Source organism: Protopterus annectens, chromosome 4.part0 (genome assembly GCF_019279795.1).
Source record: "Protopterus annectens isolate FY-2018-M chromosome 4.part0, PAN1.0, whole genome shotgun sequence".
Classification (NCBI taxonomy): domain Eukaryota; kingdom Metazoa; phylum Chordata; order Ceratodontiformes; family Protopteridae; genus Protopterus; species Protopterus annectens.
The window spans coordinates 603998514-604020195 of NC_056733.1; the positions used below are offsets into that span (position 1 = coordinate 603998514).

Sequence of the window (21682 nt, forward strand, 5' to 3'; positions counted from 1 at the left end):
AGCTAGTTGTGCTTGCATATGTGACAAATCCACTGCCCTATTTCTCCTAGCATGTCTGGCAGCACATCCTATTGTCACGTGTGGTATGCTTGTAAAGGTGACTTAAACAGGTAGGGTCTTAGTCAGGTCTGTCTGAGTACCAGAAGATTGTAAATGGCAATTTGGAAGGGAGAAGGAGGGAGGGATGTTGGACCAGATGAAAATGAGACAGTACAGATCTATCATTAAGGTAAGTAAATAACTTTTGTATCCAATGTTCTTTTTTTTATTTTCATCCAATTTAACATTTGGGACAGATTCTCAAGCTGCCTAAAAGGACCTGAGTGGTCTCAAGGAAGGGCATTCCTGAAAACAGCAGAGCCAAAGGATGTGTGAGCTCCAGAGTGCACACCCAATTTGCAATGAGATATAAAGGTGTGAACTGTTGATCCAGTTGCTGCTGCACAGATATCACTAATACAAACTCTTTTCATGAATGATGTAGAGGTAGCAATTGCTCTAGTGGAATGAGCCTTAGGTTTTGAATGCAGGCACGATCCTTGAGTTTTATAAATGAAGGAAATTTAGTCTAACAACCACTTAGAAAGTGTAACTTTTGGCACATGGTGTCCTATTTTTTTTTTTGTAAAAGGAGACAAATAGTTGATCTGATTTTCTAATATCTTTGGTATGGTGTAAGTAAAATCTAAGCTGTCTGTGAACACCTAATGTATGAAGCAAATGTTCTCCTTTACTAGAGTAGTTTGAGAAAAATACTAGCAGGTCAATGTATTGATTTAGGTTTGCTTCAGAAGAAACTTTTGGGAGAAAGGTAGGGTTCATTCTCAATGATAGTCTTTATCTGTGGAAGTTGAGAAAGGGTGGCTTGCATGAAAGTGCTTGTAATTCCGAAACTCACCTACCAGACATAACGACAAACAGGGAACTGGTTTTCCAAAAAATAAACTTCAAGTCAGCTGATGCTGCAGGCTCAAAAGGCTTTTGAGTCAATGACTGAAATCATGGAGTCATTCCATGGAAGAACTGGTTCTCAAATGCTAGGCCTCAGTAAAAAAACTTCCTTTGAATAAAGTTCAGATATCCTACGAAAGCAATGGATGAATCATTATGGCCTATGTGAAAAGTAGAAATGGCAGCCAGCTAAACTTTGACAGTAAAAAAAATTTAATCCTGGTGGAAAAGTTCTGAATGAAATTCCAGTCTTGATGGAAGAGGAGAAGAAAAAGGATCTAACCCTTTTGATGACACCCAAATAAAAAAATCTTCTTTCATTTTTCTTTTTTAAGTCTTTTTGGCCGATTCTTTTTGAGAAGAAGAGATCATGTAGACTACCAGAGAAGACAGCTTGACATTTCTGGATATCATTAAAACTGGAGAAACTATGCAGTTAGTTTTAGGGTTTGTAGATCTGGTAGAGACATCCTGTATAGATGACTCAGAAGATTCAGGCTAGAATCCAGCACCCATGGAGAGTGCAGCAATTGAGGCCAAAGAAGTGGAACCAAACCTGTCGGGGCCAGAACAGGGAAATGAAGATCACCTTGGTGTTGCATCTCATGGCTTTCCATATGAATTTTGTCAAGAGAGGTATTCATGGGAAAGCACAGAGGTGAGCTGGGGGCCCAATGTGGACTACAGCATCTTTCAGTGACAGTCCCTGTGGAGGTATGAGAGCAAAGTAACCTCTGCATTTGTGTTTAGATAGGAGGCAAAGAGGTTTAGCAAGGTAAGCCCCAGTGGCTGAAAATCTCTCTTGTGACTGTCTGAGAGACCATTTGTGAGATAACAGGATACATCTGCTCAGCTTGTCTACTAGTAGATTCGACATTCTAGGAATGTGTGTTGCTACCAGAAAATGATGGGAAGACATTCCTCGCTGCCAGACTCACATGGTCTCCAGGACATGAATATGTTCCCCCTTGTTTGTTGATGTACCATATCAATAACATACTGTCTATCTAGATGGACATCACACCTTTAGGTAGGTAGTCCTGGAAAGCCTGCAACACTAGGATTATTGCTGTCACTGCCAAGATATTTATGTGACATTTGGGTGATCAAGTCCCTTGAACTATCTTCCCCTCAAAATGCCACCCAGCATACAAGGGAAGTGTCTATCATTATTGTGGCCTGGGGAATTGGAGGACAGAAGGGTCTCACTTCTGCCACTGACAGAGAAGTTATCCACCAACTTATATGGTCTCTGCATATTTCAGTGAGATGGATTCTGGTGTGGAAGGGATGGAAAGAGTATGTGAACATTGGACTGACAGTATCCATTGTAACACTCTCATGTGGTATCTTGCTAGTGGTGTTAACATCATGATAGAGGTCATCAGGCCTAACAAACAAACAAACAAAGCATCGATCTTTCTTGTAGATGGGGATACTGAACTACCTGAGAAGCCACCAGCCTTATTCTCAGTACTCTAGCCATTGGGAGTTTGGCAATTTTTCACATTTTGTTAATCTGACATCCTATGAATTCTACTTATTTGGTAGGAGGCAGTTTGTTCTTTGTATGATTGATAATAATTCCTAACTGATCTGCAAGACAGAGCAAGTATGCTTGGTGCTGTAGCAGCAGATCCCTGAAGGTAGCAGTTATGAGCTAATCATCTAATATGGGAAGATTTGGATCCCCCTGCAGTCATTTAGGTGAGATACCACCACTGCCATAATCTTGGTGAATGCCTGGGGGCTGTGATGAAACCAAACAGCAGTGGTATGAAATGGTAATGATTGTCTCCCAGCTGGAAATGGAGAAATCTCCTGGATTGTCTTATTTTTATATGGTAGTAGGCATCTTACAGATCTATTGAATACATCTGATCATCTATCCTCAAAAGAGGTAATATGGACTGCACTATGACAATTCAGAATTTCGTTTGTACGACAAACTGAATGAGGTGGCTGAGGTCCAATATTCATCTCAGGACCCCTTCTTCTTTGGAACTAAAAAGAACCTGGAAAAGACTCCAGAGTCTAACTGGTCTGGTGGACCTACTGGATGACTCTTTTTTTCTGTCAGCTTTAAAACTTTTCTTGCTGCAGATTTCAACTGGTCAGAAATCTTTAATTTTTCTTTGGGAAATATGTCTAGCATAGCCTCTGATGATTATCCTTAACACCCATGAATTGGAAATTATTATTTGCCCGGCTTGAGGGTGTAAGATTAAGCACCTTAGAACTGCCTCCAGAGTGCAGTAGCTGGGTAAGCCTTCAGGGATGCTGGTAAGGTTTCTCAATGAAGGGAACATGGAAACCTTGATTCTGTGGTCCATCTCTGCCTCTGGGGCAATGTCCATTCGAGCTGCTTCCTCCTCCTCTGCCTCAGGGAGGCCTATCATCGGGAGTGTTGTGGTGAAAACTCTGTTATTTCCTGAACCATACTTTTTACCAAATTTTTTTTCATGGAATAGGATTTTTGTGGAGTGGAGAATGGATTCCTATGACAGATAAGGTCTTGCTATCTTGTTCACTTCTGGTAAGTGTCTCTTTTACCTTGGGTCCAAAAAGCAAGGAATCATCAAAAGAAGCATTAATAAAGAACACCTTGAAACTTCCTGTAAAGTTGCAAAGTCACATACTGGTATTTGATAGCAGTCACATGGCAACATTAGAAGTAGATTGCAGGGTACATATTTGGGTATCCATTGCCTTTTGGACATCCAGTGGTAAGTTACCTGAAAGAGATTTGGACATGTCCTTGATCAAATCCCTTTGGAAACAAGTCAAATGACCAAGGTAATTCAGTGTCTTAAGTGCAAAAGTTGCTAAAGCACAAGTCCATTTCCCTAGCCTGTCCAATGCCCTGGACTCTCTGCTAGAGAGATGGACAGAAGAACTTTCCTCAGACAGTTCTTTCTTCATGGCTGCTGCTACCACCATAGCATTTACTGGAGGACCTTTAGACCAGTGTTTTCAATCTTTGGAGCTGCTAGGATTATATCTGGTTTCTTAGCGATTGTCTCTGTAACATAAGGGTCCTTCCAAGCCCTCTGTGCTATGAAATATATCAATGCATCAGGAGGGGGACTACTGAGGATGCAGATGAGCCAGACTGAAAGGCTTTAAGGAACATGGGACTCATCTGATGAAGGAGTTTCAGTGGACCATCCTTCCTTCTGCTTCATCAGTTCAAGGATGTCCCCAAATGTGATGTCTTCCAGGCAGGATCTGGGGGATCCTTCTCCCTCATCCAAATCCATGTTCCCAGTGACAGACTCAGGTAAGGAGTCTACGTGCTTCTGTTTGCACACCTGCTTTCTCAGAGAACATTTCTATAGGCTTGTGATGGAGACACATTGGAATCAGACTGGGAGCTCAGGCATAATGCTGTTTCAAAGCCTATGGATTCTGACTGACCCTTTTGACTCAAATGAAAGGAATGAGGCACAGGATCCACTGGGTGTTGGGATGGATCCAAATTTAGTGCATGCACCTGTCTTCTTAGACCAGCCAAGGCCCTTTCACAACCTCAAAAGCCATCTCTGCCATTGCAGTCAAGGAAGTACTTCCTCTTTCAACTGACTCATTAAGTCTCTCCATTCTAACAGAGATTGGCTCTGAGGAGAACCTTGGACCTGAGCTGTCAAGCAGTGAGACACCAAGGAGTAGAAACAGTTTATAGTCCACTCCACTGTTGACATTCCAACACTGAGGCTTCGGCTCCAGGACTCATCTCGACCCAATGGGATCTGAGGTGACAAAGTAAGAGACACAGTTAAAGGCTCTTCAATTATTAGATCTAACCAAGATGTGCCAAAATCATTAAGATGTGTGGGAAATGGATCAGAATAGTGGACCAGTACATGAGCGAAGTGTGAAAGGGGTCAATGGGGGTGCTTCTGGACTTCCTCACAGTGACAGTACCAGGAGGACTCCCAGCAATATCTGTGTCCACAAAGATGACATCATTCAGCTGACTTCCATTTCTATGAGACTTCTGGTGGATCTTCATGACCTCAACAACGAAGCTATTGATGCAGGTCTTGAAGGCAGTTTATGTTGTAGGATCAGCAAATGTAACTGAGGGATCACTAGCTCCAGGGGAGGGAGTTTGGATGACTGGCATGTAGATGTGACTGCTTCAAAGTTTTAAGCACTGGATCTGACCAACTGGTTGATCCATAGACCTTTTTCTTGATTTCTCTATTTTTTTCTTCAGTCCTTTTCTCTACTGATGTCTCTCAATACTTCTCTTTAGGTCTGTCATTATCTTTCCCATTTCTCTTTTCAGTACTGGGAGAAGTAGATGTAGGTCTTACTTCAGAAGGCACAGTGTTGGACCCTGTCTGTGGGGAAGAAAACCCTTAATTATTACGTTTTTCCTCCTACCTTGACTAGCTCTGGTTCCAAAAGCAGCACAAATTTCACAATTTGCTTGAAGGTGAGAGGCACCCAAGCAGTAAACACAGAGGGAATGGGGGTCTTGAGCAGGGATCTTGTGTCCACTAGCTGAACCCATTTTAAAGCCTGATGGTTTGTCCAACATTAGAAGACAATTCTATACAGAGTAAGAGAAAAAATATCAACTACTCTCTCTCTCTCTTTCTCTCTCTATATATATTGTATATGTATATATAAATAACCACACTATTAGAAAAAAGCCTATGAAAACTATCACACTAACCATCCATTACACACACACAAGTTTAATACTTCTCTTATACAGATAACGCTACTAGAAAAGTCTACAACAAAACAATTACTAACAGTCTTAAAGACTAAAACTTATTACCTAACTACCTAACCTAAACCTAGTCTACAGTGTACACTTCACTGAATACTAAAAGGGGAGGAGTTGAGGGGAATTTACATTTGATAAAAGGCTTCTCTTATCATAACTGCAGAAAGAGATCTCAGAAACAAATATGGATAAACAGGTGGCAAATGAGTTCTGAGATAATTCAGACAGAAGGAGGAAATTGTGGGATGGGGAGGAGTCAGAGTCTCAGATTCAAAGCTCTGGTAAAAGGTGCCAAGGTCAGATTTGGTTGGAGCCAACAACCTAAGGAAAAAAATAGACATTAGACATTGGGTCTATACTTAATGCAGAATAATAAAAGTTCAGAATGACAAAAAAATTCCAGAGATACAACCATCCCCCTGCAATGCCTGACTGAAAATCAAAGTCAGAAAGAGACAGAACTCTTTCTTTCCCTGCCTGAACAAGAAGAGGGCAACTTGTTTTATACAATGATTAATAAAATATTTGCCCTTTACTGTTACTGCCTCTGAAAAATAAAGTTTCATAATTACCCTTATTCATCTCTTAAGGAAAAAATAAAGACACTAAAATAAAATCTATTTTTAGTTTTGTACATCTAATTTCTATCAAACAAAATTACTTTTGAAAATATAACCTGAATATTTGAGCTGGTAAAGTTCTTTACAGGTAAATTCTCACAACCAAAGAAATGCTCATATCACTGTTATTTTCTTACAAAGTTTAGGTCAGGGCTGAAAAGGGATGAATGGGCTTTTCCACCATTCTGGTAAGTAATTATTTTCAGAAACTCCTGTTGTATTTCTAGAGGAATGTTTACCATCATCACTTAAAATTAGGGAGCAGTAAAGATAAAATGTCTTTAAAACTGTTATAATATTTGTTTTCTGAGTGCTGCTTCAAAGATGTACAAAGGAAAATGATAGATAAAAGTGAATTATACTCAGTAATAAATCACTTCACATTAACCGCATGTTTAAATCTATAACTAAATGTTACAGCAAAATGAAAGTCATTTAGATTTTTATATGTGGTACAAAACATTACATACCCATGAAGTATACTGATCAAATCTCCGCTTGAAATGAATCATCCAATTTCCCAGAGACTTCAGAGTGTCTGGTGCCAGCTTTCTCCAGATATTGGGGATCTGTCCATTGAAGAGAGCACGTGCAACATCATCTAATTCACTGCTCATACCAACCTCCCCTGATAAAGCCTGTTGAAAACATAAATTACATGTTTTTTTAATATTACAAATTGATGCAACTGGAAACTGATCAATTTTCATTAGCAGAAAAATCTTACCCTTTGCAGTTCAGCAAGTGATCGGGACATGCGAGCAATAAGTTTGTTAAAGCGTTCCAGCTCTTGAAGTAGAACAACAGTAGTAGGTGAAATTTCATGTCCCAGATTTTTTCTGATGATATCAAGATCAAAAACTTTTGGCAACTTATTCTGTATATCTTTGGCCACTTGTCCAATAAAGTCTTCCCGGCTAATTCTACTTCCAGTTTCACCTAATAAAATATATTTTTAAAGAAATGTCAGGAAAATAAACTGAAACACCTCTCCTAAAATATATCTACATGGTTATATAAAAAGCAAAAGGGCCACAGCAATATTTCAAATAAAAGACAACAGTTAAATATTTTTTTCTCTACAGGAAAGTAGTGTTTTATAAGGTACTCACTATAATGGCAGATAAGTGAATTCATATATGTCTTCAGTGTCATTATTAATCTTTGGGATCTAGACCTTTAAAGGAACAATGAATTTTACAAGCACTAGATCTCTCCCTTTGATTGTCTTGGTCAAGCTGTCACTCAGTGGGATATTCAGGAACAATTAGCATACCATGTTATGTGAAATAGTGTAGTGAGCAGGGTGGGTATGATTCAGAAAGTAATCACACCATCTTAAAAATTAGTGTGGTTGGCACAGCATTTGACTACAATGACATGCAAATGAGCGTTATTCATAGGTTCATAGGTTGGTACTAGGCTATCAGCCCTAGGGCCTATACAAGCCTAGCCATAACAATTCCCTGGCTATTTCTTCCCACATTATTTACTTTCCTGGACCCCTGTCTAGCAGGGCGACTGACGTGATCCCTGGGGTGAATTTCCTTTCTCCCATCCAATCGTCAAGGTTCCTCTTGAAGAGGTCCAAAGAGGCACTCTGCTTGACATGTATGGGCAATCTATTCCAGAGTCTGGGGAGTCTCTGGGTCAGGAACCTATCCCTCCAGCATGTTTTGTTTATTGTGATGACAAGGTTTAGATCCCTGGAGCGTGTAGTTCTGAGGGATTGGGATTTCTTTAAGTGTAGCATGTCCAACAGTTCTGGGTTTGACATGGCTTTATATGTTAAGCAGAGATCGCCTCTGAGTAGATGATATGCGACAGAGTACAGCTGGAGTTTTTTAAGATGGTCAGCGTAGGGCATCTGCTTTAGGCCTGTGATTCTTTTAGTGAGGTATTTCTGAGGCCTTTCCAGTTGTTGCAGATGTCTTGAGAGGTACATACCAAATGGGGCATTGTATTCTATAATGGGTCTAATGAGGGATGAATACAGTGGGACAATGACCTCCTTTTAATCTGGATGGAAAGCCCTTCGTGATGAGGTGTGCCACATAGAAGGATTTCCTGACTGTTGTGGCGATGTGGTTATCGAAGGTGAGACCACTGTCCACCTGTGTCCCTAAGTCTCTTATCACACTTTCTGTGTTTAGTGTACTGCCACCTATATGGTAATTCATGGATACATGTTTTTTCCCAAAGGGGATAACAATACATTTCTTGGCATTGAGCTTGAGCCCATGGCTCTGGCACCAAGCATCTGTTTCTGTAAGGCCCTTTTGTAGAGTATCCACATCATTTGGGGATTCAGTAATGGCTCCCAGTTTGCAGTCATCTGCAAACTTTGTTAGCCAGAGTCCCTTAGTGTTAACCTGCACTTCAGAGACGTAGATGCCAAACAAGAGCGGCCCCAGGACTGAACCCTGAGGTACTCCACTTGTCACTTGTCTGGAGCTGGATTTGGAGTCGGTTACTTTTACAGTGTGGGTTCTATCAGTAAGCCATTTAGCAACCCATTGGGTGACATAGGGATTAATGCCCAACTTAGTAAGTTTATCTATGATTCCAGAGTGGGGGATGGTGTCAAAGGCCTTGGCAAGGTCTAGATAGGCTGTGTGGACCACCTTACCCTTGTCCATGGCTCTGGAGACTGATTCAAAGAAGTCAATCAGGTTCAGGAGACAAGATCGGCCCTTCACAAACCCAAACTGGATGGGGTCCAGTGTTTGAAGGTTGCCAATGTCTTTGTTTATAAGTTCCATGATAATACGCTCCATGGCCTTGCAGATAAGGCTTGTCAGACTAATGGGACGGTAGTTTCCGGGATCCAAGGTGGATCCCCCCTTGTGGATTGGGATAACTGTAGCTCTGCGCCACTCAGTGGGCACGAAACCTGAGGTGGGGCTATGATTAAACATGACACTTAGGTGAGGTGCCAGTTCATATTGTAGTTCATGTAGTACACAGCCCAGGATGTCATCTGGTCCCATGGATGCTGTATTCTTGGCTTTAGAGAGTGCGTTTTGTATCTGTGTGGCCGTTATTACTGGAATTTGGCAATCTTCTGGTATTGAGATGGGCCATTTAGGGGGTGAGAGGGGGGTGAAGTTGGCACTGAATCAATCTGCCAGGATATTGGCAATATCCTTCAGATCAGTATATTGAATGCATTCTGTTTTAGCTCAGAGCAGATCTGAGCATTGCCATTTAGATTCTTGACATAGTTATAGAATGCTTTGTGGTTGTCTTTGGAATCTTTGGCAATTTTATTTTCGTAACTAGCTTTGGAGGATTTTATGAGGCATCTCAGTTTCTTACTGAGGCTAGTAAGGGAGTTTTTTGCATCCTGGGATTTTCCTCTTTTCTGCAAAAGTTTCTTCCTTTTGTTGTAAAGTTTGTTTATGGCAGGGGACCACCAGATTGGCTTCCTTTTTTTGGATGAGAGCATTTTGGTTCTATTTGGGATGGCATGACTCATGCATGAGTGGATGTGCTCGTACAGTGCCTTAGTGTAGGATTCAGCAGTTGAACTTTCAGTTCCCGTCTGCATGGGTGTCATGAAGTTTGTCACTTCTGACTTGAGTAGCATGAAGTTGGCTTTGGAGAAGTTTTTATGGTGGTTTCTTTACTGGGGGTGGGGTGGAATGTGGATGTTAAGGGTGATTAGCTTATGGTCAGACCTGACTAATGAGGGGGTGACCATAGGTATGGAGCATTGATTTCCCATGTTGGTAATGACCAGGTCTAGGATATTGGAGCCCCTGGTGGGACTATGGATTAGTTGATCCAGGGCATTGGAATTTATGAATTCCAAGAACCGTTGCAAAGGTGTTGGGACATGAGTAGTTTTCCCAGTTAATGGCAGGGTAGTTAAAATCACCCAGTATTAGGGTGTTTGGTTCTATCTTAATATTTTCCAGTATGTTTAGAAAGGTGTAGTGAGAATCTTGGGGTATGGTGGGGGATCTGTAGCAAGCTACAATTTGGATTGCAGTCTTACCTAGTGTTAGTTGCACTTGGAGAATTTCAGACACATTGTGTTAGCCAACTAGCCTGGTGGTGTGAATATCCTTGGTGAATATTGACACTCCTCCACCTTTAGTGTTTCGGTCCTGGTTTGGTGGCCGAAAAGTGTGGTAAGAGTTGTAGCCTGGTATTGCAGGGGTGCACTCTGGAGCCTTGAACCAGGTCTCAGTTACTGCACAGATATCGATGTTCTCCATTTTTAGGAGTGCCTCGAGAGAGTGCATTTTGAGGTTTAGACCTCTAGCATTGAGTAGCATTACCTTCAGATTTTGCATGCTTGTACCTGTTACGGTGGTGGTTTTATTATTTGAAGTTTGCCTAAAAAAGGCACTATAGGGGTGACAAGAGCCTTAGCCAGTAACCTGAATCCCAGGGGCGACAGGTGCAGACCATCTCTGGCAAAGCATCATGGTCTGTCAATCATGTCATCCCAGGCAGACAGATACTGGATCCCCTTTGAATGACACCATAAGCTTAGCCAATTGTTGAAGTCAATCATTTTATCCTTATATTGTGGTATCATTCTGGGCGAAGGCAGGATGCTACTCAGGGCTAAGGTCATACCTGCCTGGGCCACATGATCCGAGAGCTCCTCCATGTCTCTTTTCATGTAGTCCAGGGAGGTACGTCTCAAGTCATTCACTCCAACACGGACAATGACAGAGTCATATTTGTACTTGCTGTGGAGTGACTTGAGTGCATGCGTTATGTGGCGGATCCTGGCACCCGAGAGGCAGCTGACTGTAATTTTCTCCTTATTCAACCGGTGAGAGGGACATCAGTGTGCCAGACTATAGAGTCACCTATGACTAAAGTGTTAGGTACATTGTCTTGCCTTAGGGGCTGTTGCCGGGTGGCACACTGGTGTTGTGAACTATGTGACACATTGGTTGTGATTGGTGTTTGTTTGCGTTTCAGCTTCAGAGGTCTTTGTTGCTTGGGCAGGTTACAGTTAAGGGCCTCTGCATATGTGGATTTAGTGTTGCTATATGTGGGTGTTGGTGGTGCGGGTTTAGAAGGGCTATGTGTTGCTTGAGGTGTAGTGTGGGTATTAACCTTCTCCTCTTGACTGTTTAGCACAATCTTGGGTGGAGAGAGCTTTGCTTCCATTTTGGCTATGTAAGTGCATCTCTCACAGGTTGTAGTGTTGGGTGGTAGGAGGAGAGGGTTGTCTGTGTACATGAGGCAATTGCTGCATTGCCCCAGTATGCCCAGATTCACCAGGTGGACAGGAGAAATCACCGGAAGCTGACCCTTGGACATGCCTGGTTTGGGGCTTTTTTTTCTTTGTAAAGTATAGGAGCTGTTTCCTTAGCAAGGTACTTTGCAATTATAGGCTGTTTAGTGCCTACTATTAATTTCTCCTTGTTAACAAGGAGAGTTCAGTGTTTGTATGAGTTTAAGGCTTCCTAGTGCTTTCCAGCAGGTATTAGAGAAAGTGCTAGTCACAGGGATGCTTAAAGGTAAGATTGAAAAGAATGCACTCTGCAGTGTGCACTAGAGAAGTTAGATGTGAAAGTAGGTAACTTGAGTTTTACCTGTTTAAAAAGTTAAGGTTTAGTGGAGAGTTACTATTTTTAAAACAGCAAGATATATTGAAAGGGGTGGTCACTTTTGTATTTTGGTACTATGAAATACTGTAGGATGGCCAATAAATTTAAATAATTGAAGGGGTGGGATTTCAAAAATGATGATTTTGTGATTACTCACATAAGCCAGTGAAAGTAGAGAGAAATGAGATATATGGTCAGATTAACATAAGAGGCGGGCAACTAGAAAGACAGTGGTATTTAACAAGACAACTTAAATGGGTGGGAAGGCAAGAAAAAAATCTGCCTGACTCAGAACAGAGAAAGCTGTGGTCTCTTTTGAAGTTTTAATATGCTGTTAAAACAGAATGCAAGCAAAACACAAGGTAAAGAAAACAAACTGCAGTATTCAAAATATAGAAAGGCAATACAGTAATACAAAAAATAAAAGCAAACTAACCTTTCCTTCACAGCAAAGTGTAGCAGAGTCTGGATGAGCCTTTCTGGTAAAGCTCTGAAATGTTTTAGTTTACTCCTTAAACAGAAATTTTAGTTCCTAGCTCCCACCCCCTCTGTTAACAAGTGATTAACCTTAAGTGACCTATTCTGTCTTATGAATGAGTCCTTAATTAATCAGTTCTTATTTCTGCCTGACTCAGAACAGAGAGAGCTGTGGTCTCTTTTGAAGATTTAATATGCTGTTAAAACAGAATGCAAGCAAAACACAAGGTAAAGAAAACAAACTACAGTATTCAAAATATAAAAAGGCAATACAGTAATACAAAAAATAAAAGCAAACTAACCTTTCCTTCACAGCAAAGTGTAGCAGAGTCTGGATGAGCCTTACTGGTTAAGAATATGACAGCAATTGCAACTGCAAATGAGGGAAACCAACATGGTAGAGTGATTCAGAAACACAGAAAAATAGAACAATGAGCCCTGACAAACTGTGAAGCTGCATGCTAGGACTTCTTGGTGAACAGTGAGACTGACTAGGCTACAATGTTTGCAGTAGCATCCATGACAGCTCAACAACACTTATTAGAGGCAACTTTTCAGCCTCTGTTGGAATATTGTTTGCAATCACAGTCCCTCTATCGCAAGGAAACAGTGGATTATTGCTGAGTGGCCTGACACTTTGCAGGGGCTGGCTGATGCATCACCTGCACAGAAAATCATAGGAGGATGAAGAAACTGCCTATCCCAGAAGACACTAAAGTCTGTGAAGTATTAATAATCCTGGCTACAGGGACTTTCCATAGCCATCGGGGACAAAGTAGGAGAGTTTTAGGCATCTGCCTCCAAATCCTACACCAGTTTCTTGATGTAATTCTGCACTGTATTTAAGATCATATGTGGTTCCCGAATAGCAGAGTAAAAAAACAGTACTGTGCATGCTTTTTTATCACATAACCCAATCCCAGAAGCTCTGGAGGGCCACTTACTGCATCCAACTGGCTCCCAGGACTCATTATTAAATGAAGGAAAAGAGAGAAATAAGCACAAAATCAGCCTTCCATTATTCTCATGGTACTTCACTCAGATGGCAGAGCAGCCCAGTCTCTTAATGCAGACTGACACTTGAAGGGGGGGCATTGCTTCTTGGAGGCCCAGCTACTCCCTCCTCTCATAGCCTCACTGATGATCCATCTCCTGCATAGTTACATTAGAACTAGGTTGTCCAGAGTTTTTATTAGCCACCAGTCTAGACAGCTCTTTCCTAGCTTCAGCCTAATCAGTGCAGGACCCCAACAAACCCAGAGGTAAATTTTTCAGTGTAGCAGGGTAGAGGAGTTTAAACTTCAAGTACAGATTCCTAGAGCTTTATTACTGGAATGAAATATGACCTCTGTCTTCTTGTTGACAATGAATAGTACTGCTCAGCCAAGACTTCTTAGGCTTCTTAGATCATCTCCCTCCCTCACCTCCTTTAATGGTACCAACTCTCACTCGCCCACAAACTACTAAATCATCCTCTAAAATTCCCCTCCCTCCAAAATCTACTCCAACCCATTCATACCATCAGACCACTACGCTCCAGCAACAAAAATCAATTACAGGTAACTAGAACCAGGAACTCTGCTGGAGAAGCTCTCTTCCCCTACTCCATAGCAAAATTATGGAATACCCTTCCTCACACTATAACTTCTCTGTCATCATGCACTAACTTCAAAGCTGCTCTAAAATCTCATCTAAAAGAGCACTGGGTATGCCCCTGTAACAAACTTCTCTAACATCTCTACCCCAAACTCTCTAATCCCTTTCTTCCACCCCTCTAACTATCTCAGATTGCAGCCAAATACATTGCTTGTAAACCTATCTCTCAGCTGTAATCTTAGCCACTGTTATTCAAGGGTAATAGCTGCTAGCTCAGCTATTAAAATACTTACTAGTCTTTATGACACCAATGATATAAGTGTTGTACCATTTAACTAAATGCTTAATTTCATTTTGAACTATAACTGTTTACTACTATTGTTAAACAAAACCTATCTATACTTCTTGTAACTTGTAATTAATTGTTGTTTTTAATTGTTGTTTTTATTGTGGAGCTTTTCTCCCTGGGCCTCCGCTGAAAAAGGACATGGGTCGGATTTTCCTGGCCAACAAATGTAAATAAATAAATACAAATAAATAATAGACCAAAACAGCTTATTCCCTTGGTTTCCAAAGCAGAGTCACAATATTTTCTTTGACAGCATATGTCTCAAATTGTACAACAATGTACCTTGGCCAATCTGAATCTCCCTTCTGGGGTTTCCATGGTGTATGATGAACCTTCTCAATCAAGATATCAGAAACATTTAAATCAGTCCAGTTAGCAAGGATCATTTGTACATTGTGCAAACAGTACAAGTCTCCAACTGTTCAGAGACACCTATCGATCTTATGCTTTTCCTGCATGCCCTGTCATCAAATTCAATTAGACATGCTTCCAAGTAATCATGCCTGGCTTTGGAGGTATCCATGCAGGTTCTCAACTCCATTCTATCTTCCCCAAGCTGCTGCAGTGCATCTGAGTGAGAGTTGAGAGTGGCAGATATTTCCTGAAAATTAACATCTGTCTTTTCTATGTAGGTTTAAAGAGTCACCCTCATATCATTTATCTCTTGAAGAATAATGGTGAGGGAAACAGAGGGCTAGACTTGTGAACACCAGCCCTAGAGTCTTGCACACTTGGATCCACCATGGTAAACAAAGTTTCCCAAAGTGCCAAAATCTGTATAGGGTCCACTATGACAACTTCTTTATAAGGTTTCTTTGCTTTTTTCTTCATCAAATAAAGTGCCTCCTATCATATAACCAGCATAGATAGCTTTGGCAATCAAAGTGTGGGAGGAAAAGAAATTTTAATTAATGCCAGAGGAAAGCATGTTGGCTGTAATGTATTTCATCAGGTCACCATACAGGAAGTCCCTTTCAGAGGACTGTTTTGATAACCACAGAATGCAGTCCACCTATTTCCAGATCATGTGCCATTCTGTCGGACAATGTTCTTCAGCATTTCTAAACTGTGTGTAAAACTCTGTTAACTGACACAAGACAAGTACTGTGCAGTTTAAAAGAAAAGATAATCCACTTCATCTTTTCCTGTGGACTGTTTTCAGATAACTGTTTTGATAAGCACAGAGAGTTAAGGCTCTGAAAGAATAGTAGTATAAAATCTTATCATAACCATAGATGTGCTTCTCTTCCATGTTGCAATATTCTGTACTCTTGGGTTTCCTTCTCTTGCTACCCGAACATCCGACCAGTATATAAAAGCATCTCGTTACTGCTATGTGCGTGGGACATCTGACATGTCTAAGGGAACACGGGCCATAAAAGTGATGTCTGCACACACAAGACCTCAGAACTGAGCACCCCAGTCAGACCGCAGTCCCAGGAAAAATTGTGCAAGTCCAGCGTCATCCAAGAAGGGACCATTATGGGAACAGGTGGTAAAGGAGGGAAGGAAGGAATACTGCAACATGGAAGAGAAGGAGATCTATGGTTATGGTATGATTTTACACAACTATTCTCTGTCCTTCTATTCACATATTGCAGTATTCTGTACTCTTGGCAGAGTGCCAAAGCTCACTAAGAAGCAGAGGGTGGTGGCTTAGAACTATTCTCCAAAAATCCATGGAGGACAGCCCTGGCAAATCCAGCCCTAGATTTGGAAATTTGGTCCAATTTGTAATGCTTGGTAAATGTGTGGACAGATGTCCATGTAGCTGCCTCTAAAATGGTGGCAGTGTCTAATCCTTTAAAGAAAACACCTGATGAAGCCATAGCCCTAGTGGAGTGTGCTTTAACTTTGGACCACAAGGATTTCCCATGGTATGCATGGCAGAAGGAAATTGCCCTGGATATCCAGGCTGAAATATTCTGTTTTGTCACGACTTTCCCCAGGGCTCTGGGATGGAAGGAGACAAACAATTGGTCAGATTTTCTGATAAACTTAGTCTTGTCCAAGAAGAACCTGAGCTGTCAATGCACATCAAGGGAATGTAAGAATCTCTCACTGTCACTCTGAGGATGGGCAAACAAGGTAGGGAGGTGAATAGCTTGGTTAAAGGAAAGCTCATTGACCACCTTGGGCATAAAGAAGGGTTGGTCCTAAAGGTTATCCTGTCTTTGTGGAAGATAAGGAAAGGGAGAATGGCCATGAGAACCTGTAACTCAGAGACTCTTCTAGCCGATGTCAAGGCCACTAGGAGTACTGTTTTCCACGTGCAGTGTTTCAGAGAAACCTTAGAAGCTGGTTCAAAAGGGGCTACCGTGAGCTTCTCCACAACGTAATTCAGGTCCCGGGGGAGGAATAGGTTTCCTAGGGGGGCTGAGATGCAGCACTCCTTTTAGGAATAACTTTGCAGGCAATCTGGAAGCCAAATGGAGGGGGGGCAGAGGCAGACAAGCTGCAAAGGCAACCAAGTGAATTTTAATGGAGGAGTACACCAACCCTGTCTGCAAAAGTTCACACAGATAAGATAGTGCCAAAGGGGCATCACCCTGGAAAGGGTCCAACTGCCTTTATAGACACCATATGGAGAATCTTTTCCATTTAGATATACAAGATCTCCGAGTATTAGGTTTCCTGGCCTCCTGCAGGACTGTGAGCACGTCCTCGTTGTAAAGGTGTCTGTAAGGGATCAGAATTCTATCACCCACAGGGTGAGGTTCAGAGACTGTAAGTGGGGATGGATTAGAGATCCCTTGTCCTGCATGAGAAGTTCCACTCTGTGGGGTAACTTGTGGTGACTGCCCCTGGCTAAATGCAGAAGGAGGGGGAACCAGTGCTGTCTTGGCCAAAAGGGAGGTCACCAGCAAGATTTTTGGTCTGTCCTGCTGAATTTTTAGTAGGACTTTCTGAAGTAGTGGGAAGGGGGAATGCATAAAGAAACATCCCCTTCCAAGAGACTGAAAAGGCATCCATTCCCCTCGACAGAGGGCTGGGCAGCCTGGTACAAAATGATGGAAATTGTCTGTTCATAGGGGAGACAAACAGGTCTATCTGACGTACCCCATTTGTGAACTATGTCCAAGAACACATCCCTGTGGAGCATACATCCATGGGACTGTGACATGGACTTGCTTAAGGCATTTACCTGAGTATTCTGTTCTGAAGGGATGCACATTGCATGAAGTGTGACTCGCTGTTTGGCAGCAAGCTCCCATGCTTGGAGAGCTAGTCTGCATAGCAAGTAGGATTTTGTTCCCCCCGCTTGTTGACATACCACAGAACTGTAGTGCTGTCTGTGAGCAATTTCAGTGGGCCTTGTTTCAGTGTGAGTTGGGCGGCCTTTAGGCCAAAAGAATTGCTCTCATCTCTCTAATATTGATATGCTCCTGTTTGATGGAGATTGGCCAAGTACTCTGGACTCTCATCGAGCCCATGGTTGCTCCCCACCCCAGATCTGAGGCATCAGTGTACATTTCTTGCACTGACAGGGGGCCTGAAGGGTAGACCTGGGTTGCAATTCACTTGTTCCAGCCATGATTAAATCTCTTTCTTGAGGCAAGGCAAGAAGGGGATTTTGTGCACTAGAGAATGACAGTGCTGAGTCCATATGGACCTTAGGTACCATTGTAACTTTCTCACATGGAGCCTTGCCAGTGGCAACATGGGAATGGTCAATGTCATGTACTGCCTGGCAGTCAAGTTTGTGACCTGAAGGAATGTGAGCAGGTACTGCCTTAAGTTCTCCACCTTTTGAGGTGATAGGAAAGCCCTCATGACATCCATTCTTATCCTGCACTCCAGGAAATCAAGGTCCTGAGTGGGGGTCAAATTGGACTTTTGGTAATTTATCTTGAATCCCAGTGCCTGCAGGAGAAAGTGCTGTCTGTAGATTGAGTAGTAGGGATTTTTTGAAGTCTGCCTGAATAAGCAGGTGATCTAAGTAAGGGAAATTTGAATCCCTTAGGTCCTGCAGAAGGCCACCACTGGTGCCAAGCACTTGGTGAAGACCCTTGGTGCAGTAGAAAGCCCGAAGGGCAAGGCCAAGAATAGAAAATGAAAGGAGGCCACAGAGAATCACAGATATCTCCTGAAATTGGGCCTTATGAGGATGTGTAGGTAGACATCCTTGATGTCCAAGGTGGCCATGAACCCATGAAGTAAGATCAAAGGAAAAAGGGTTTGCAGAGTGAGCATTTGAAAGGTGGGCACTTGCAGAAAGAGACTGAGGTGGAAGAAGTCTAGGATTGGTCTACAGGGGCCATCTTTCCTTGGGACTAGGAAAAGCCTGGAATAGAATCCTTTTCCATTTTCTGTTAGGGGAACAATTTGCATAGTGCCTTGAGCAATGAGGTTGTTGAGAATTGGTTGAAAGAAAGGGAGATGTTCTTTGTGGGGCTGTGGAATGTCCCTCCAAGATGGAGTAGTAATCCAGGTCATGGAATAACCCTTCTCTATTATGGATAAGACCCACCTGTCTGTGATGTTTTTCTACACAGGGAGACAATCAGAGAGCCTTTGGGACAGGGAGTTGTTTTTTTTTTTTTTCAAGAGTGGCAGGTAGTCACAGACTGCCCTGCCTCGAAATTGAGGCTTTTGTGCTGGAGTCTGGACAGGCCTGGAAGGAGGAGTTTGTTTCCTGGCAGTTTTTCTGGCCCTAGAATTAGGGGGTGGGGTCAGAATGCTTTCTGATAAATTGAATTTTAGAAGGGTAATTCCTGTGGAAATTGTTGATAGGAGAAAAAACAAGTGTTTTAAGCCTTGTAGCTCCTTCCCTTTTTGTTACAGAGTCTTGAATAACTCTGCCAGTTTTGTCTCAAAAAGACCTGAGTTATCGAGAGGTGCATCTAAGAGTTTTGCACTGATGTCATCAGGTAGGGGATATAACCTTAGTCAAGAATATCTTCTGAAGACTAAGGCTAATGCAGCTGACCTTGCCAAAGTTTCTGCAGTGCTGTAGCTGCACCTAATGGAGTGCCTAGTGACCTGAGAGGACAAGGATAAAAGGCTGGACAACTGGTTTTGGGAGGAGAATATGGGATGTCACTCAATTGTTTAGTGGCTTTTTCCAAAAGGGCTAGGGCATATTTGGACATGTGGGTTTGATAATTTATTGCCCTGAATGCCAAATTCCAGTATGTAGACCTTCTTCCCAAGGTGTTCTATGGCCTTGCTGCCTTTGTCAGTGGGGAGGAGGGAAGAGGATGGAAGGAGTTTGGATGCCTTATTCGCTGACACTGAGACAGTGCCAGGGTCAGCTGCAGGGCACGTAACCAGGAATTTGGCTCCCTCAGGGACTTTGCAGAATTTATCAGGTCTTTGGGGTGTAGGAGGCTGAGAGTCAGGATTGAGAGATGCTGCACTAAATGCATCCAGAAATGCTGGCAGTATTGGTGGTATGGCTGAAGAGGCAGGGGAGTCCATCTTAAGAAGTTCAGAAAATCTTTTCTGAACTTCTGTCATCTCAGAAGAATCCAAGTTGAAATGCTCCCTCATCTTAGCAATGGTCTCCTCAAAGGTGAGACCCTCAGCTGGGGAATCTGCCTCTGCAGATTCTTCCTCTGGGGAGGCATAACCAAGGGGCGAAGATAATTGGGAGACATAAGAAAGGGAATCCTCTAAAGAATAGTCAGAACATTCTTCAGCTTCAACCTGGGAGGTGTCTAAGGCCTGTGGCCTAGGGCTCATCACAGGAGAAGCCATTGTGGATGTTAAGGGAGTAGCAGGCCTTAGAGCCATAAAGGCATTGAAAAGATTCTGTGAAAAAGCCTGCCAATCTGGTTGACTCTCAGCTGGGGGACAAATATGCTTCCTTTTCTCCTTCTTTGTAAGAGAAGGCCTAGTGGGTGTCAGATCCAGGGTAGGCCTGGGGTCAGTTACTAGCAAGGTAATGGAGGAATTCGTCCGGGTGGCGGGTGCAAGCCAAGGTTCCCCCTCGCCATCAGAAGCCAATGTCTGCAAAACCTCCAAGGATGTGATTTCTGCTCTGGGTTCTGCAGCTTCCACATCAGTACCCACTGTACCCATTTTGGTGGCAACCGATTGTTCCTCCAGGCAGACGTCAGCCACAGGAGGGACGTCAGGTGGAGGAGGTGCAGCTACAGATTAAGGCCTAGCAATTTTGGCTTTTTTCTTGGGCAGCTCGACAGGCTGCCTAAATAGCCTCTTCATACCTAAAGCTAAGTGCTTAAGGTGCTGATTCTCCAGATAGATGTTCAAAGTGTGTAATCTGCTATACAATGTTTTTGGGATGAAGGGCTGGCAGATGCAGCAGGACTTATGGTCCTGTGAAGACCCTAGACAAAAAAGGCAAAGTTTGTAGGCATCTTAATGAGGGATCTGACAATCAGACTTATACTTTCCCTCCCTGGATGACATGAACCCACACAAGCATGCAGTGACCCGAAAAACAAAACATCCCTAACGGGTACTTATCTTAGGCTCTTCGATCCGACTGCCGGTATGGCAGGAACAGCTGACGTTCGACTGGTGGCATAGAAATTCAGAGGTCTGGTGCATGCAGACATCACTTTAATGGTCCTCATTCCCTTAACCATGTCAGATGTCCCACGCACCTAGCAGTGACAAGAAGCTTTTGCATAGTGGCCGGACATTTGGGTAGCAAGAGAAGGAAACCCAAGAGTACAGAATACAGCAACATGTGAATAGAAGGACATCTGCAGTTCTTATGATATAGGGTGAAACTCCTTCAGTTCTCAGTTATTTACAAACATTGAGCAAGTCATTTAACCAGACACTGCTCTCAGATTCTTTCTGAAAAGAAACCGTGTGTCCAGTGAACTTACCTAGTTAATAAATGGGCATTAATAAGGCACAACAAAATTCTGTTATTAGGAAGTACAGTTGTTTTACATTTAGATTTATCAATGTTCACAATATACATACTATTTGAATATGATTTCCAAAATATGCACTGTATGTGTATATGTTTTTTTACAATATATGCAGAATGTGTATATGATTTTTACAACATGCACAGGATGTGTATATGATTTTCATAATTTGCATAACAGGTGCATACAGCCAAACAACTTTATAACTGAAAGTATTCAGGTGTCAGGTAAAGGAGTAAAGTGAATATTCATTGGAACATGTTGATTAAAATGTGTTATTACTACTTGAGGAAACATGCAGTAAAGGTTATTTAATGAAATTCAGAATATTGTAGACCAGGCTTCAGTTGGTAAAATAGCCAGTGATCAATGATAATAAAATATAAAAACTAAACTAATACTAACAGGATACAACAGCTATGATTTTAATACGTCATGTTTGTGACATGGAGTCAAATAGAAAAATGAAAAAAATGTATCTACTCTCATACAGAAAGTGGAAAATGTGTGAGATAAAA

General features: G+C 42.2%; 1 protein-coding gene across 1 annotated transcript in view; it reads right to left on the bottom strand.

Annotated features, from left to right (window-relative positions):
* The window catches only part of DNAH10 (dynein axonemal heavy chain 10), a 5879077-nt gene that overhangs the window by 277484 nt on the left and 5579911 nt on the right, over window positions 1-21682 (bottom strand). The window contains exons 76-77 of the mRNA XM_044069759.1: window positions 7040-7251; window positions 6783-6950 (exon numbers count right to left, since the gene is read on the bottom strand). Of these exons, the coding sequence (XP_043925694.1) occupies window positions 6783-6950; window positions 7040-7251 (380 nt within the window). The remainder of the gene's footprint in view (window positions 1-6782; window positions 6951-7039; window positions 7252-21682) is intronic.